The sequence below is a fragment of the Anolis sagrei genome, chromosome X (assembly GCF_037176765.1).
Source record: "Anolis sagrei isolate rAnoSag1 chromosome X, rAnoSag1.mat, whole genome shotgun sequence".
In the NCBI taxonomy this organism is placed as follows: Eukaryota; Metazoa; Chordata; class Lepidosauria; order Squamata; family Dactyloidae; genus Anolis; species Anolis sagrei.
Window position 1 is genome coordinate 70,238,389 of NC_090034.1, and position 17,465 is coordinate 70,255,853.

Sequence of the window (17,465 nt, forward strand, 5' to 3'; positions counted from 1 at the left end):
GAGGAAAGGAAAGGCCAAAGGGGGCTGGGTCAGAACACTCCCAATACAGACCGAAATAGGCACACAGAGCCCCCATCGCCCACTCGACATCCTACTGCAGTTTGGAGGAGGATGAACCATGGATGATGGGACTTGCAGTACCACCACTCACATTCTGAGACCACTGTTAACCTCATCCAATGACTGATCAGGACCATACTTCGCACATAGACCTCTCATGACCCACTGTACGTCCTGGTGTGGTTTGGCCGGGGATGGACCGTGGATTATGGGACTTGCAGTACCATTGCTCAATTCTTCAGACCACTGAACCCTCATCCAATTACCAATAAATACCAAACTTGGCACATTGAGTCTCCATGACACACTCTACATCCAGGTGCAGTTTGAAGGAGGATGCACCATGGACGATGGGACTTGCAATACCTGCACTCCCTTCCTAACACCATTACAACTGCCAACGATGATGGATCAGGATCACAATTTACACAGGACCCTGCATAACTCACTCTACATCCTGGTGCGGTTTGGAAGAATTTGACAATGGATGATGGGACTTGCAGTCACTTCCTGAGACCACTGAGACCCTCGCCAATGACTCATCAAGACTAAACTTGGCACATGGAGCTTCAATGACCCACTCTACATCCTGGAGCAGTTTGGAGGATGACAGACCATGGATGATGGGACTTCAAGTACCTCCACTACCCAAGACTGCTGCAAAACTCATCTAATGACCACTCAAGACCAACGTTGGCACACAGAGCCCCCATGACCCACTCTACTCCTGCTGCAGTTTTGGAGAAGGGTGGACCATGGATGATGGAACTTCCAGTACCTTCACTCACATTCTAAGACCTCTGCAAACCTCATCCAATGACGGATCAACACCAAACTTGGCACATAGACCTCTCATGACCCACTTTACGTCCTGGTGTTGTTTGGAAAAATTTGGAGATGGATGATGGGACTTGCAGTACCTTTGCTCACTTCCTGAGACCACTGAGACCCTCGCCAATGACTAATCAAGACTAAACTTGGCACATGGAGCTCTAATGACCCACTCTACATCCTGCTATAGTTTGGAGGAGGACAGACCATGGATGATGGGACTTCAAGTACCTCCACTCCCTTCAAAACATTGCTGCAACTCTCTTCTAATGACCGATCAAGACCAAACTTGGCACACAGAGCCCCCATGATCCACTCTACATCCTGCTGCAGTTTGAAAGGGGATGGACTTTGGATGATGGGACTTACAGTACCTTCACTCACTTACTGACACCACTGACACCTTCATCTAATGACTGATAAAGACCAAACTTGGCACACAGAGCCCCCATGACCCACTCTATATCCTGCTGCTGTTTGTAGGAGTATGGGCCATGGATGATGGGACTTCAAGTACCTTCACTCACTTCCTGAAAATAATGCAGCCGTTATCCAAAGACCAATAAAGACCAAACTTGGCATACAGAACCACCATTACCCACTTTCTCTAATAACCCGGGCAACGCCGGGTCCCCAAGCTAGTACATAATAATAAAATGTGTGCTGGCACAACATATCTACTGGAAATCTACTTAGTTACATACAGGTTGGATTACTGCAATGCACTTTACATGGGGCTTCCTTTGAAGACAGCTCGGAAATTTGCAACTGATAGACAGCTAGGTTTCTAACTGGAGCTAATTATAGGGAGCGGACAACGCTCCTATTAAAACAGCTCCACTGGTTGCCGATAAGTTTCCTGTTCCGATTCAAAGTGCATGTCATCATCTACAAAGCCCTAAACGACTCGGGCCCTGCCTATCTTTGTGACCGCATCCGTCTCTATGTTCCTGCGTGAGCATTAAGATCTGCCGGAGAGGCTCTCCTCGCAATCCTGCCACCATCACAAGCACAGTTGGTGGGACAAGTGAGAGGGTCTTTTCGGTGGTAGCCCCCCAGCTTTGGAACGCCCTCCCTACGGAGATTAGGCAGCTCCCCACACTGTCCTACTTCAGAAGGAATTGAAGACTTAGAATCATAGAATCATAGAATCAAAGAGTTGGAAGAGACCTCATGGGCCATCCAGTCCAACCCCCTGCCAAGAAGCAGGAATATTGCATTCAAATCACCCCTGACAGATGGCCATCCAGCCTCTGTTTAAAAGCTTCCAAAGAAGGAGCCTCCACCACACTCCAGGGCAGAGAGTTCCACAGCTCTCACAGTCAGGAAGTTCTTCCTCGTGTTCAGATGGAATCTCCTTTCTTGTAGTTTGAAGCCATTGTTTTGTGTCCTAGTCTCCAAGGAAGCAGAAAACAAGCTTGCTCCCTCCTCCCTGTGGCTTCCTCTCACATATTTATACATGGCTATCATATCTCCTCTCAGCCTTCTCTTCTTCAGGCTAAACATGCCCAGCTCCTTAAGCCGCTCCTCATAGGGCTTGTTCTCCAGACCCTTGATCATTTTAGTCGCCCTCCTCTGGACACATTCCAGCTTGTCAATATCTCTCTTGAGTTGTGGTGCCCAGAATTGGACACAATATTCCAGGTGTGGTCTAACCAAAGCGGAACAGAGGGGTAGCATTACTTTCCTAAATCTAGACACTATGCTCCTATTGATGCAGGCCAAAATCCCATTGGCTTTTTTTGCCGCCACATCACATTGTTGGCTCTTGTTTAACTTGTTGTCCACGAGGACTCCAAGATCTTTTTCACACGTACTGCTCTCGAGCCAGGCATTGTCCCCCATTCTATAGCTTTGCATTTCGTTTTTCCTGCCAAAGTGGAGTATCTTGCATTTGTCCCTGGTTGTTTGGTTGTTTGGATAAGCCTTTGGGAATGTCGAGCCCCAATGGTCTACAGTTAATGCCACAATACTGCACTTTTGCCCCATGCCCTCGTTCTTCATTAGCTAAAATTTGCATTGTCCTATTTCTTGCTCCTGTTTGCAGTTGGCTATGTTTTCCAACTGCAGACAGGAGCAAGAAATAGGAAAAGGTATTGTTTTGGATGACATCTCCCAGAATCTTCCATCCGGCATAGGCTCTTATCCATAGGGGGCAGTAGCAAGGCTAGCTGGCAAATTATGGGAGTCCAAAAAGGCAATTGTTTTGAGCCTAAACAAATTATGGAAGTCCAAAAAGGCAACTGTTTTGAGCCTAAACTTTGTTTATTTTGGGCACTGTTTCGAGCCTAAACTTTGATTATTTTGCCTCTATTCTGCCTTGGCCAGACCACGCCTTGAATCACACCATCTCCAATTCTGGGCACTGCAATTGAAGGGAGATGTTGACAAGCTGCTATGTGTCCAGAGGAGGGCAATTCAAAGGATCAAGGATCTGGAGAACAAGCCCTGTGAGGAGCGGCTTGAAGAGCTGGGCATGTTTAGGTTGTTGGGAAGTGTGGGAGCTAAAGTCCAAAACACCTGGATGGGCCAAGTTTGCCTATGCCTGTTTTAGACTCCAACATATCTCAAGGGCATCAGATTGGAGAAAGCTAATATGAATGTAATGTCATGTGGATCCCCCACTTTATTCTCAAAACAAGGTGAGTTAGGCCAGTGTTTCTCAACCCTTCATACAGTTCCTCATTTTGTGGTGACCCCCCCCCCCAAACATAACATTATTTTTGTTACTATTTCATAATTGTAATTTTGCTACTGTTATGAATCGTAATGTAAACTAAATATCGGATACGCAGAATGTATTTTCATTCACTGGACCAAATTTGGCATAAATACTCAATATGCCCAAATTGAAAATTGGTGGGGTTGGGGGGTTGATTTTGTCATTTGGGAGTTGTAGTTGCTGTGATTTATGGTTCACCTACAATCAAAGAGCACCCTGAACTCCACCAACTATGGCATTGAACCAAACTTGGCACACAGAACTCCCATGACCAACAGAAAATACTGGAAGGGTTTGGTGGGCATTGACCTTGAGTTTTGGAGTTGTAGTTCACCTACATCCAGACAGCATTGTGGATACAAACAATGAAGAAGCTTGAAATACACAAGAATGTGGACAATTTCAACAGAAAGGAGGAAACCATGAAAATGAACAAAATCTGGCTACCAGTATTAAAAAAAACTCTAAAATTACAACAGCACAACAACAGAGAGGAAACAAACAAGGACATCTAATCACCTCTCAACAAAAGTTTGCTCGAGGCACTGTCAGGCCATTATATGCTAATCAAGGTGGTCAGTTGAAATATTCACACCTAGCTCCAGCAGACAAGAGTCCTTTGTCTCACCCTGGTCATTCCACAGATATATAAACCCTTTTTCCTAGTTCCAACAGACCGCACTACCTCTGAGGATGCTTGCCATAGATGCAGGCGAAACGTCAGGAGAGAATGCCTCTAGACCATGGCCATATAGCCCGAAAAAACTACATCAACCCAATGAAGAATCTAGACCAAACTTGGCACAAATACTCCATATGCTCAAATATGAGCACAGATGGCGTTTGAGGGAAATAGACCTTGACATTTGGGAGTTGTAGTTGCTGGGATTTATAGTTCACCTACAATCAAAGAGCATTCTGAACTCCACCAACAATAGATTTGGGCAAACTTCCCACAAAGAACCCCCATGACCAACAGAAAATACTGTGTTTTCGGATGGTCTTTGGTGACCACTCAGGTTGAGAAACGCTGAGTTAGGCGATGAATGGCTCAAGCTTCATTCAGTGAGTTTCAGCCCTTAATCTGGCTGTCTGCTTCTGCTGATTTCCCTGGGGTTCTCCACTGTTTTGCGAGCCTTTCTCCTGGCTTTTGGGATCAGGTTCATCCTTCCTTCCAACCAGTTTGCCAAAGTAAGGCCTTTGAACTTGACTTGGCATCTCATGGGGCAGGGGAATAAAAGAAAGAGTTGGCTGGCCATAGCTCTTGATCTCTGCTCTCTGCTCTTCTAGTTTATCTGGATTTCCTTTTGCATCTGGTGCTGGGAATTTAAAAGGCTCTCACCTCTTTTGCAAAGGAGACCTCTGCCTCCTCTCCTCCCTCCTTTGAATCTTCCTCTGCTCTGCTCTTTCTTCTCTTTAAATATCATTTCTCGTCTGACCTTTCTGTTTTTCTTCCTTTCCCTTTCCCCCTTTTCTTATTCTTTCTTCTAATCGCCAGTCTCTTCTCCTTCCCCTTCTTCTTTTCAAGATGTATTATGTATTGTCGAAGGCTTTCATGGCTGGAATCACTAGGTTCTTGTAGGTTTTTTCGGGCTATAGGGCCATGTTCTAGAGGCATTTCTCCTGACATTTCGCCTGCATCTATGGCAAGCATCCTCAAAGGTAGTGAGGTCTTCAGTGGTTCCCTTGATGTATGGCAGGAACACTTTTCCTCTGGGTGGATCTTCATCTTTATTCTCGTGGCTTGTTCTCGGTCTTGCAGCTCTTCTGATGTCTGAGGTGGAGTATCCATTGGCCTGGAGAGCCCAGTTGAGGTGGTTCAGTTCATCTTGGAGGAGGTGGAGTTCGCAGATTCTTTTTGCACGGTCCGCCAAGGCTTTAATGGTGATTCTTTTTTGACTTGGGTGATGGTAGGAGTTTTTATGTAGATATCTATCTGTGTGTGGGGGTTTTCTGTAAACGGTGTGACCCAATGGTTGATCTGGTTTGCGGATGACTAGGACATCTAGAAAAGGCAGTCTTCCTTCATTTTCTTTTTCCATAGTGAACTGGATGTTAGGGTGGATGCTGTTAAGATGTTCCAGGAACCTGTTGAGTTCTTCTTCTCCATGGCTCCAAATGGTGAAGGTGTCATCCACATATCTGAACCATATTGTGGGCTTTTTGGTTGCTGTCTCCAGGGCTTGTTTTTCAAAGTGTTCCATGTAGAAGTTAGCTATGACCGGGCTGAGGGGGCTCCCCATAGCTACTCCATCTTTCTGTTCGTAGAATTCATTGTCCCACTGAAAGTAACTGGTGGTGAGGCAATGGTGAAACAGAGCCGTGATGTCTTCTGGGAACCTCTGGTTGATGAGTGCCATGGTGTCTGCTACCGGGACCATGGTAAATAGAGATACCACATCGAAGCTGATCAGTTTGTCGTTGGTATTTAGCTTGAGATTGCTGATTTTTTCTATGAAGTGAGCTGAGTCCTTGATGTGGTGTGTAGTGAGCCCAATATGGCTTTGTAACTGTGCAGCAAGAAATTTTGCTAGGTCGTATGTGGGGGATCCAATGGCACTCACGATGGGTCTGAGTGGGGTGGAGTCCTTATGAATTTTTGGGCTCTTCATCTGAGGATGCTTGCCATAGATGCAGGCGAAACGTCAGGAGAAATGCCTCTAGAACATGGCCCTATAGCCCGAAAAAACCTACAAGAACCTAAGATGTATTATTCTCTTCCATTAAACCAGTGTGTCTCAACCTGGGGGTTGGGACCACTGGGGAGGTTGCGAAAGGGATGTCAGAGGGGTCGCCAAAGACCATCAGAAAACACACTATTTTCTGATGGTCATGGGGGTTCTGTATGGGAAGTCTGGCCCAATTCTATCCTTGATGGGGTTCAGAATGCTCTTGTATTGTAGGTGAACTATAAATCCCAGCAACGACAACTCCCAAACGTCAAGGTCTGTTTTCCCCAAACTCCACCAGTGTTCACATTTGGGCATATTGAGTATTTGTGGCAAGTTTGGTCCAGATCCATCATTGTTTGAGTCCACAGTGCTGTCTGGATGTAGGTGAACTACAAGTATTTTCTGTTGGTCATGGGAGTTCTGTGTGCCAACTTTGGTTCAATTCCATCGTTGGGGGAATTCAGAATGCTCTTTGATTGTGGGTTAACTATAAATCTCAGCAACTACAACTGCCAAATGACAAAAGCAACCCCCCCCCCCGCCCCCAAGCCCACCAATATTCAAATTTGGATGTATCTGGTATTTGTGCCAAACTTGGTTCAGTGAATGAAAATACATCCTGCATTTCAGATATTTACATTACCATTCATAACAGTAGCAAACTTACAATTACGAAGTAGCAACGAAAATAATGCTATGGTTGCTACATTACTTGCTTAGGCAATCTCTCGTTGGACGAGTAAGATGGTCTTCCATTATGCGTTTCCTTGTGGGTCCGCATGTGGCTGTGGAGCCCTATTCTTGCTCTGCATCTTCTTCCGCAGTAAGGGCATTGGTTTCCAGGTGGAAGGCGGTCCCGGTCGGGGTTGGCTTGACGCACCTTCCTCCTGGCATGTTTCTCTCTTTCACCCTCCACTCGTGCCTCCTCGAATTCTGCAGCACTGCAGCACTGCTGGTCACAGCTGACCTCCAGCACTTGCAGAGCTCAGGCGGTGTTGTATTTCGGCGTCGATGTTGACTTTGATCGACATCGACAAAAGTCAACTACAACATTAAGAACTGTATTAAGGGGTTGTGGCATTAGGAAGTCTGAGAAACACTGACCTAGGGACTGCCATTATGTTACAAAGTATTGCTCAGTGATATCCATTGAAGTGACTATTATACCACAGTACAAGTGCCATAGGTTCTGGAGCACATTGGTGCACTCTCCAGTATGTATCAAGGGACTGGGTAAGAAGTGTGACCGCAAAATGTGAGATCCTGATACACGCCAGAAGGGCCCAATGCACATTGACATTTTCTATTGCATTGTCACAATCCACCAACACGGCAGAGTTGCATTTCTGCAATGTAGTTACAGATACATAAAGTTGCAAAACACAGTGCTTAGTGTAGGAACAGCAATTATAATCAATTACATTGGGTTGTTATAGGTGTTTTCGGGCTATATGGCCATGTTCTAGAGCAGTGTTTCTCAGCCTTCCTAATGCCACGACCCCTTAATGCAGTTCCTCAAGTTGAGGTGACCCCCAATCATAACATTTTCGTTGCTACTTCATAACTGTAATTTTGCTACTAAATTCTAACGTAAATATCTGATATGCAGGATGTATTTTCATGCACTGGACCAAATTTGGCACAAATATCCAAAATACCAAAATTTGAATGCTGTTGAGTTTGAGGGAGATTGATTTTATCATTTGGGAGTTGTAGTTGCTGGGATGTATAGTTCACCTACAATCAAAGAGCATTCTGAACTCCACCAATGATGGAATTGAACCAAACTTGGCACACAGAACTCCCATGACAAACAGAAAAGACTGGAAGGGTTTGGTGAGCATTGACCTTGAGTTTTGGAGTTGTAGTTCACCTACACCCAGAGAGCACTGTGGACTCAAACAATGATGGACCTGGGCCAAACTTAGCATGAATACTCAGTATGCTCAAATGTGAACACTAGTGGAAATTGGGGGAAATAGACCTTGACATTTGGTAGTTGTAGTTGCTGGGATTTATAGTTCACCTACAATCAAAGAGCATTCTGAACCCCACCAACGATATAATTGGCCCAAACATTCCACACACAACCCCCATGACCAACAGAAAATACTGTGTTTTGTGATGGTCTTTGGCGACCCCTCTGACGCCCCCTCGCGACACCCCCCCCCCCCCCCAGGTTGAGAACCACTGTTCTAGAGGCATTCTCTCCTGCCGTTTTGCCTGTATTTATGACAAGCACTGCTTGGCTTGCTATTTTAATAATGTGTTTTAATGTTTATATTGCTTTTATTTTATTTTTTAAAAGTATATGTTTATTTCATTGTTTGTTGATATTGTTTGTTGAAAATGTGAGGATCACAAAAGTCTTCCAGTTCAAACAGCACCGCAGCCACTGCAAGCAACGGGGGTCTGTTCTCCAGTCAACAGACTATTGTTTCCATCCCCGATTTCTAGAGAAAGGGGAAATTATAACAAGAATTCTGCTTCTGATTGTCATATTAAATATTGCTCATGGAAAGAGGATGCAAACATAGGTCTGCTGTATCCCTATTGGCAGGAGAGCAGAGCCCTATTGCTTGCAGCAGCTGTCTAGTAAATATGGAGAGTGGACTGGGCCATGGTAGGTAGCTAGGTATTTTAATAATGTATTCATTTTTATCTTACTTTTGCCCAATATTGGAACTCAGCTTATGGAATACTACAGGTCGGGCATACTTTATCCAGAATTCCAAAATACTTCAAAATAGGTTCTTGTGGGTTTTTTCGGGCTATATGGCCATATTCTAGAGGCATTCTCTCCTGACGTTTCGCCTGTATCTATGGCAAGCATCCTCAGAGGTAGTGAGGTCTGTGGGAATTAGGAAAATGGGTTTATATATCTGGATGGCCATCTGTCAGGGGTGATTTGAATGCAATATTCCTGCTTCTTGGCAGGGGGTTGGACTGGATGACACATCCGGTCTCTTCCAACTCTTTGATTCTATGATTCTAAGTCTTCAATTTCTTCTGATGGAGGACAGTGTGGGGGGCTGCCTAATGACTGGGATGGGGCAAAGAGCTCTTCTCTGCTGGAGCTGGGTGTGAATGTTTCAACTGACCACCTTCATTAGCATTTGAAGGCCTGGCTGAGCCTGGGGAAATCTTTTGTTGAGAGGTGTTAAGATGTGCCTGGTTGTTTCCTCTCTGCTGTTTTGCTGTTGTAATTTTAGAGTTTTTTAATACTGGTAGCCTGCCCCACCCCAGTCATTCCACAGATATATAAACCCACTTTCCTAATTCCCACAGACCTCACTACCTCTGAGGATGCTTGCCATAGATGCAGGCGAAACGTCAGGAGAAAATGCCTCTAGAACATGGCCATATAGCCCAAAAAAAACCCACAAGAACCTAGTGATTCCAGCCATGAAAGCCTTCGACAATACTTCAAAATAGTCCACATGGTGGGCTGAGATAGTGACCCCTTTGCTTGCTGATGGCTCATTGCAGGCCCGTAGCCAGGATTTCGTTTCGGGGGGGCTGAATTTTTTTTCAGGGGGGGTTTCGGGGGGGCTGAGTTTCGGGTGGGGCTGAGTCTGAGTGAAAGAGGGTCTAGCCTAGCAAACCTTTTGTATCATTACCCGAATACCCCCATGCATATGGGATATATTGAGTATGGTGATCAGATCATGATATGAATAAACATAACAGTTTAAATAATGCACCAGTAAGGCCTTTTCGCGAACCACCATGAGAATTTCGGGGGGGGGCTGAAGCCCCCCGAGCCCCCCCCCCCCCCCCCCCCGGCTACATGCCTGGCTCATTGTACACAAACTTGGTTCATCCACAATGTTATTTAGAAGTATCGTTTGTAAAATTACCTGGCTGTATGTATCAGGTATATCAGAAACAGAAATGAATTTCCTGTTTAGACTTGAGTCCCAAATTTCAAAATGCTTCTGGTCCCAAGTGTTTTTGGATAACAGATATTCAACCTCCTTTACCTTTCTTCCTTCCTGTCTTCCTTTTCTACTTTCTTTCCCCCTCTTTGCCTATTCTTTCCCCCTTCTCCTCCCAAAAAGGTGGAAACCATCTCCGACTCTGACACAGAAAGTAGAAGCCACAGAGAGGTCCACTCCATCGGGGTCCAAGTGGAAGAAGATAAAAGGTATGGCTGGTTAAACATCCGTCTTGGTGCTTGTCTGTCACTGGCTATTAGCCCTCCTGAACTTGCAGCTTTGCAAGCTGTTGCATCCGCTCAGTTGCCATTGAATAAAAGTGTCCTCCAGTGCCCTTTTCTCCCCAGATCAATATTCTCAGCACAAGCCTACAAAGATTCGCTAAAGAAAGAAAGATTCATAGAGCCACTGATGTTGGCTACGAACAGCAGCTGATTTGTCCCTGGCTTCTTGAAGATAAGGCTGCAAGCACCGTGCTTTGTTCATGGAATTGTAGGCATGGTCCAGAAAATGTCATCATCTTCTATAACTTACCTGTATTTTCTAATGGCTTTTTCATTTTTTTTCTTTGCAATCTCCTCCTCAACAAAGAAACTCTATTAAGGAGTATAAGATGGAATTGTTACACAAAGGCACAGTCGCAGTTACAAATCTCTAACCTAAAGTGACATTATAGTGGCCAGATTTTACTTGTGATCCCTATATATCCAATAGTGTTAAGAAAATGTGAGGATCATGAAAGTCTTCCAGTTCTAATAGCACCACAGCCACAGCAAACAACAGAAGTCTGTTCTCCATCAATCTATATATATAAAAAGAGAAAGGGCGTCCAACGGGACAGCAAAACTCAAAAAAACCCCGACGAAAATTTTCCAAATTTACCATGCACATACCTCAACCCACAAGGTATGCACAAATCGATTCAAAATACTAAACAACATTAAAACACACTCACAATTAGACAAAACAACTGAGCATGCGCAATGGCGCCCCGCCGCAAGTCCCCGGCGCGCACACATGGCCGGCCGGCCAACGCACCCTCCGCGCAAGCCACGCCCCCATCCCCCGTCGCCCAGCCCTTACCCTCCCATACGCCCTCTTTCCAATGCACCCTCCTTCTTCTTCCCCCACCCACGCCCCCCACGTTCACGCCACGCCCCCTCCCTCCCCCGCCCCGCCCCTAAACGCCCATACCCCAACCTTACCTCCTCCCCCTCCTTCTTCCTCCCCCTCCAGGACAGAAAAGGGTGGATTCAGCTTTGGCCAGGATGGACACGGGGGGGGGGGGGGGGAACAGCATGATATGAAATGAAGGAAGGAGTGAAAGAAGGAGAGAAAGAGGGAGAGAAGGTTGGCCACAGCAACGCGTGGTGGGTAAAGCTAGTAGATTATCATTTCCATCCCCGATTTCTAGTGCACGGGGGAATTAAAACAGGAATTCTGCTTCTGAATGTCATAATAAATATTGCTCATGGAAAGAGGATGCAAACATAGGTCTTCTGTATCCTGATTGGCAGGAGAACAGAGTCCTATTGCTTGCAGCAGCAGCTCTCTGGCAAATATGGAGAGGCGATTGGGCCATGATACATTGCTTGGCTTGATATTTTAATAATGTGTTTTAATGTTTATGTTGCTTTTATTCTTTTTGTTTTAAAGTATATATTTACTTTATTGTTTGTTGATATTGTTTGTTGAAAATGTGAGGATCACAAAAGTCTTCCAGTTCAAATAGCACCGTATCCACTGCAAGCAACAAGGGTCTGTTCTCCAGTCAACAGACTATTGTTTCCATCCCTGATTTCTAGAGCAAGGGGAAATTATAACAAGAATTCTGCTTCTGATTGTCATATTAAATATTGCTCATGGAAAGAGGATGCAAACATAGGTCTGCTGTATCCCTATTGGCAGGAGAACAGAGCCCTATTGCTTGCAGCAGCAGCTGTCTAGTACATATAGAGAGTGGACTGGGCCATGGTACACTGCTTAGCTAGGTATTTTAATAATGTGTTTTAATGTTTATATTGCTTTTAATTTTTTGTTTATAGTGTCTAGATCAGGCATGGGCAAACTTTGGCCCTCCAGGTGTTTTGGACTGCAACTCCCATAATTCTGGGAATAATGGGAGTTGAAGTCCAAATCACCTGGAGGGCCAAAGTTTGCCCATGCCTGATCTCAATCCAGGGAAGTAATGCTACCCCTCTATTCTCCTTGGTCAGACCACACCTGGAATATTGTGTCCAGTTCTGAGCACCGCAATTGAAGGGAGATGTTGACAAGCTGGAATGTGTCCAGAGAAGGGCGACTAAAATGATCAAGGGTCTGGAGAGCAAGCCCTATGAGGGGCAGCTTAAAGAGCTGGGCATGTTTAGCCTAAAGAAGAGAAGGCTGAGAGGAGATGTGATAGCCATGTATAAATACATGGGAGGAAGTCATAGGGAGGAGGGAGCGAACTTGTTATCTGCTGCCTTGGAGAGTAGGACGCGGAACAATGGCTTCAAACTACAAGAAAGGAGATTCCACCTGAACATTATTTATTTATTATTTATTTATTTATGCGCTTGTATACCGCTAATATCTCAGCCTAAATCGGCGACTCATTGCGGTTTACAACACTTAAAAAACAACAATATTCAGTTTAAAAGCATAAAACACATATACAATACAAATTATTGGGCCACCAATAACCATCCAATGCATCTCGTAACTGGAGTCACAATCCAAATTCATCGTCCATGATTACCACTCCTTTAGTCATCATAATTCATTGCAACGGATTAACCGAATGCTTGTTTAAACATCCATTAGGAATAACTTCCTGACTGTGAGAGCTGTTCAGCAGTGGAACTCTCTGCCCCAGAGTGTAGTGGAGGCTCCTTCTTTGGTGGCTTTTAAATAGAGGCTGGATGGCCATCTGTCAGGGGTGCTTTAATGCAATTTTCCTGCTTCTTGGCAGGGGGTTGGACTGGAAGGCCCGCGAGTTCTCTTCCAACTCTATGATTGTATGATTCTATGTGTTTATTTTATTGTTTGTTGATATGGCATTACATTGTTGCCAATTGTAAGGCCGCCCTTAGTCCCCTTCGGGTTGAGAAGGGTGGCATATAAAGACAGTAAATAAATAAATACATCTAATGCAGTCATGCCGGCCACATGACCTTGGAGGTGTCTATGGACAACGCCGGCTCTTCGGCTTAGAAATGGAGATGAACACCACACCCCAGAGTCAGACATGACTGGACTTAATGTCAGGGGACAACCTTTACCTAAGGTAGTTAGATCATTAAATAGATGAACTAGAATCCTGACCAATATCATTTGACCAAACGCATTTGGAAGCAACCTCACTGGGTCATTGAAAAAGGGGAATGTCTATTCTTTGCTACGAATAGATGCCTAAGCAATAATAGAGTCGTGAAGTTGGAAAGTCCTGCAAGCAGTACTAGTTTCACTCCCTGCTAGCACTAGAATTCACTAATAAAGCACTCCCGGGAGATACTGATCTAAGTTCTGTTTCAAACCCTCCAACCAAGCAGAGCCTGCCACCCTCAGGCTGTTTGCTGAGGGAACTATATGGGTACTCCATGTTCCCAACTAAAACCAAAGTGAATTTTAAGTACGAAGAGTTGCCTCGTTCTTAGCGCACAGTGCATGCAATAATTATCTACAAGTGGAAGAAAATATAATCTATATAAACAGATTATATCAATGTTAGGGGGCATTTTTTTTTTTGGAAGGACATCCACCATGTCAGGAGCCCCTGATGGCGCAGTGGGTTAAACCCCTGTGCTGGCAGGACTGAAGACCGACAGGTCGCAGGTTCGAATCCGGGGAGAGGCGGATGAGCTCCCTCTATCAGCTCCAGCTCCTCATGCAGAGACATGAGAGAAGCCTCCCACAAGGATGATAAAAACATCAAATCATCCGGGCATCCCCTGGGCAACGTCCTTGCAGATAGCCAATTCTCTCACACCAGAAGCAACTTGCTCTTGACACGACAAAAAAAAAATCCACCATGTCGACTGGAAATGCTCCTTGGAGCAAGGATTGCAGAGTGGAACTTCTAGAAGGAAAGTGTTTAGTAATACAGTCCTTCTGTCTCCCCTCACCTTCGGTTTGTGTGTGTTTGTGTGTGTGTGTGTCAGAAGTGGCTTGAGAAACTGTAAGTCACTTCTGGTGTGAAAGAATTGGCCATCTGCAAGGACTTTGCCCAGGGGATGCCGGGATGTTTTAGCATCCTGTGGGAGGCTTCTCTGATGTCCCTGTATGAGAAGCTGGAGCTGATAGACGGGAGTTCAACACGCTCCCCAGATTCCAACCGCCAACCTTTCTGTCAGAGTTTAACCCATTGTGCGACCGGGGTCTCTCCTCACCTTAGTTGAGCTGAGCCAGAGAGCAAAGGAGACCGAACAAAAACAAGTGGTGGCCAATGGCCTCTGTGTTGATAGTACAGTAGAGTCTCGCTTATCCAACCTTCGCTTATCCGACATTCTGTCTTATCCGACACTCTTATCGGATGCCCCCTTTTCCTTGAGCATTTCCCCTTCAATTAAAGGAGTGCTCCCAACTCTCTCTCCATTCCCAATAAGTGAAAATGGCAAGACAAGGTAGAGGAGGAGAAGGAAAAGGAGAAAAGAGGCAGGACCGGAAGCAGAAGCATCCTCCCTTCTTCCCTCTGTGATTTCCACGCTCCTCTTCCGTACCCTTTTTCTTGTCCTTTCTAGCCCCAAGGCATTGCCTTGCCTCAACCCTTTGAGTCCCTGTTGTTAGTGTTCTAGGTGTCTAACACCACGTCGGATGGGTAACAGTAGGAGACTCTTATTTATCTGACATTTTCATTTATCTGACATTCTGCCAGTCTGTTTCTGTTGGATAAGCGAGACTCTACTGTAGTATAAATCCATGCCAAGTTTTGGATACCTTTAAAGGTGCTGAACTTATTAGAAATGCGGTTCAGTACCTTGGAGAGCCCCATTCAATCCTGGAGTAGATTCACTAGAATTTCTTTGCAGGTGAAAATACTCTCTTTGAAGAGCTGTCCCATCCAAAATAAAGAACCTGAGGGTGCATCTATACCAGTGGTTCTCAACCTGTGAGTCCCCAGGTGTTTTGGCCTACAACTCCCAGCAAGTTTAACAACTGGGTTGTTGTAGGTTTTTCCGGGTTATATGGCCATGTTCTAGAGCAGTGGTTCTCAACTTGGGGTCCCCAGATGTTTTTGGCCTACAACTCCCAGAAATCCTAACAGCTGGTAAACTGTTGTAGGCCAAAAACATCTGGGGACCCCAGGTTGAGAACCACTGTTCTAGAGGCATTTTCTCCTGACATTTCACCTGCATCTAGGGCAAGCATCCTCAGAGGTAGTGAGGTCTGTTGGAAGTAGGAAATTGGATTTATATATCTGTGGAATGACCAGGGTGAGACAGAGGACTCTTGTCTGCTGGAGCTAGGTGTGAATGTTTCAACTGACCACCTTAATTAGCATTTGATGGCTTGGCAGTGCCAGGGGGAATCTTTTGTTGAGAGGTGATTAGATGTGCCTGATTGTGTACTCTCTGTTGTTTTGCTGTTGTAATTTTAGAGTTTTTTAATATTGGTAGCCAGATTTTGTTCATTTTCATGGTCTCCTCCTTTCAAACCTAGCTCCAGCAGACAAGAGTCCTTTGTCCCACCCTGGTCATTCCACAGATATATAAACCCATTTTCCTACTTCCAACAGACCTCACTACCTCTGAGGATGCTTGCCATAGATGAAGGCGAAACGTCAGGAGAAAATGCCTCTAGAACATGGCCATATAACCTAGAAAAACCTACAACAACCCAGTGATTCTGGCCATGAAAGCCTTCGACAATACAAGTTTAGCAACTGTTAGGATTTCTGGGAGTTGAAGGCCAAAACATCTGGGGACCCACAGGTCAAGAACCCCTGATCGGCACTGTTGCATTAATGTAATTTGACGTCACTTTAACTGCCATGGCTCAAGGCTATGGAATCCTGGAGCTGGAGCTTGGAGAGGCATGAGTACTCTTTGGCAGAGAAATCCTTGTCAAACTACAATACCCACAAACCTATTGCATTGAAACATGCCAGTTAAAGTGGGGCCAAACTTCATTCATTCCACAGTGTAGATCGGCGTTTCTCAACCTGGGGGTCGGGACCCCTGAGGGGGTCATGAGGGGCTGTCAGAAGGGTTGCCAAAGACCATCAGAAAACACAGTATTTTCTGTTGGTCATGGGGGTTCTGTGTAGGAAGTTTGGCACAAATCTATTGTTGGTGGAGTTCAGAATGCTCTTTGATTGTAGGTGAACAATAATAATAATAATAATAATAATAATAATAATAATAATAAATCTTGATTTGTACCCCGCTACCATCTCCCAAAGGACACGGTGCAGCTTACAAGAGGCCGAGCCCAAATACAACAATAAAACAACAACAACAACAGCAACAACAACAATAACAACACAATAACTCAAAAAACAAAGAATAGCAAAGAATAGCAATAAATTAACAGCATCCAATGATGCAATTAAAATAATGGCCAGGCCAAATGTAATAATTAAAATTAAAAATTAAAAATGCTGGGCATGACAAGGTGGGGTGTTTGGAGGGGGATGGGTATGCAGATATCCTGAATCTCTAATAAAGTGTGTTGGGACATAATGCTAGAAGTTTCCTTATTCTGGAAAGGCACACTGGAACTATAAATCCCAGCAACTATAACTCCCAAATGTCAAGGTCTATTTTCCCCAAACTCCATCTGTGCTCATATTTGAGCATATGGAGTATTTGTGCCAAGTTTGGTCTAGATTCTTCATTGTTTGAGTCCACAATGCTATTTGGATGTAGGTGAACTACAACTGCAAAACTCAAGGTCAGTGCCCACCAAAGCCTTCCAGTATTTTCTGTTGGTCATGAGAGTTCTGTGTTCCAAGTTTGGTTCAATTCCATCATTGGTGGAGTTCAGAATACTCTTTGATTGTAGGTGAACTGTAAATCCCAGGAATTACAACTCCCAAATGACAGTATCAATCACACACACACACACACCCAACCCCACCAGTATTCAAATTTGGGTGTATTGATATTTGTGCCAAATTTGATCCAGTGAATGAAAATACATCCTGTGTTCCAAGGTTGGTTCAATTCCATCATTGGTGGAGTTCAGAATGCTCTTTGATTGTAGGTGAACTGTAAATCCCAGGAACTACGACTCCCAAATGACAATATCAATCACACACAC

At 44.8% G+C, this 17,465-nt stretch overlaps 1 protein-coding gene across 2 annotated transcripts in view; it reads left to right on the top strand.

The window, feature by feature from the left end:
* The window catches only part of DLGAP3 (DLG associated protein 3), a 555,041-nt gene that overhangs the window by 500,029 nt on the left and 37,547 nt on the right, over positions 1–17,465 (top strand). For both annotated transcript variants that reach the window (XM_060784572.2, XM_060784573.2), the window contains exon 8: positions 10,347–10,432. In XM_060784572.2, coding sequence (XP_060640555.1) covers positions 10,347–10,432 — 86 coding nt within the window. The remainder of the gene's footprint in view (positions 1–10,346; positions 10,433–17,465) is intronic.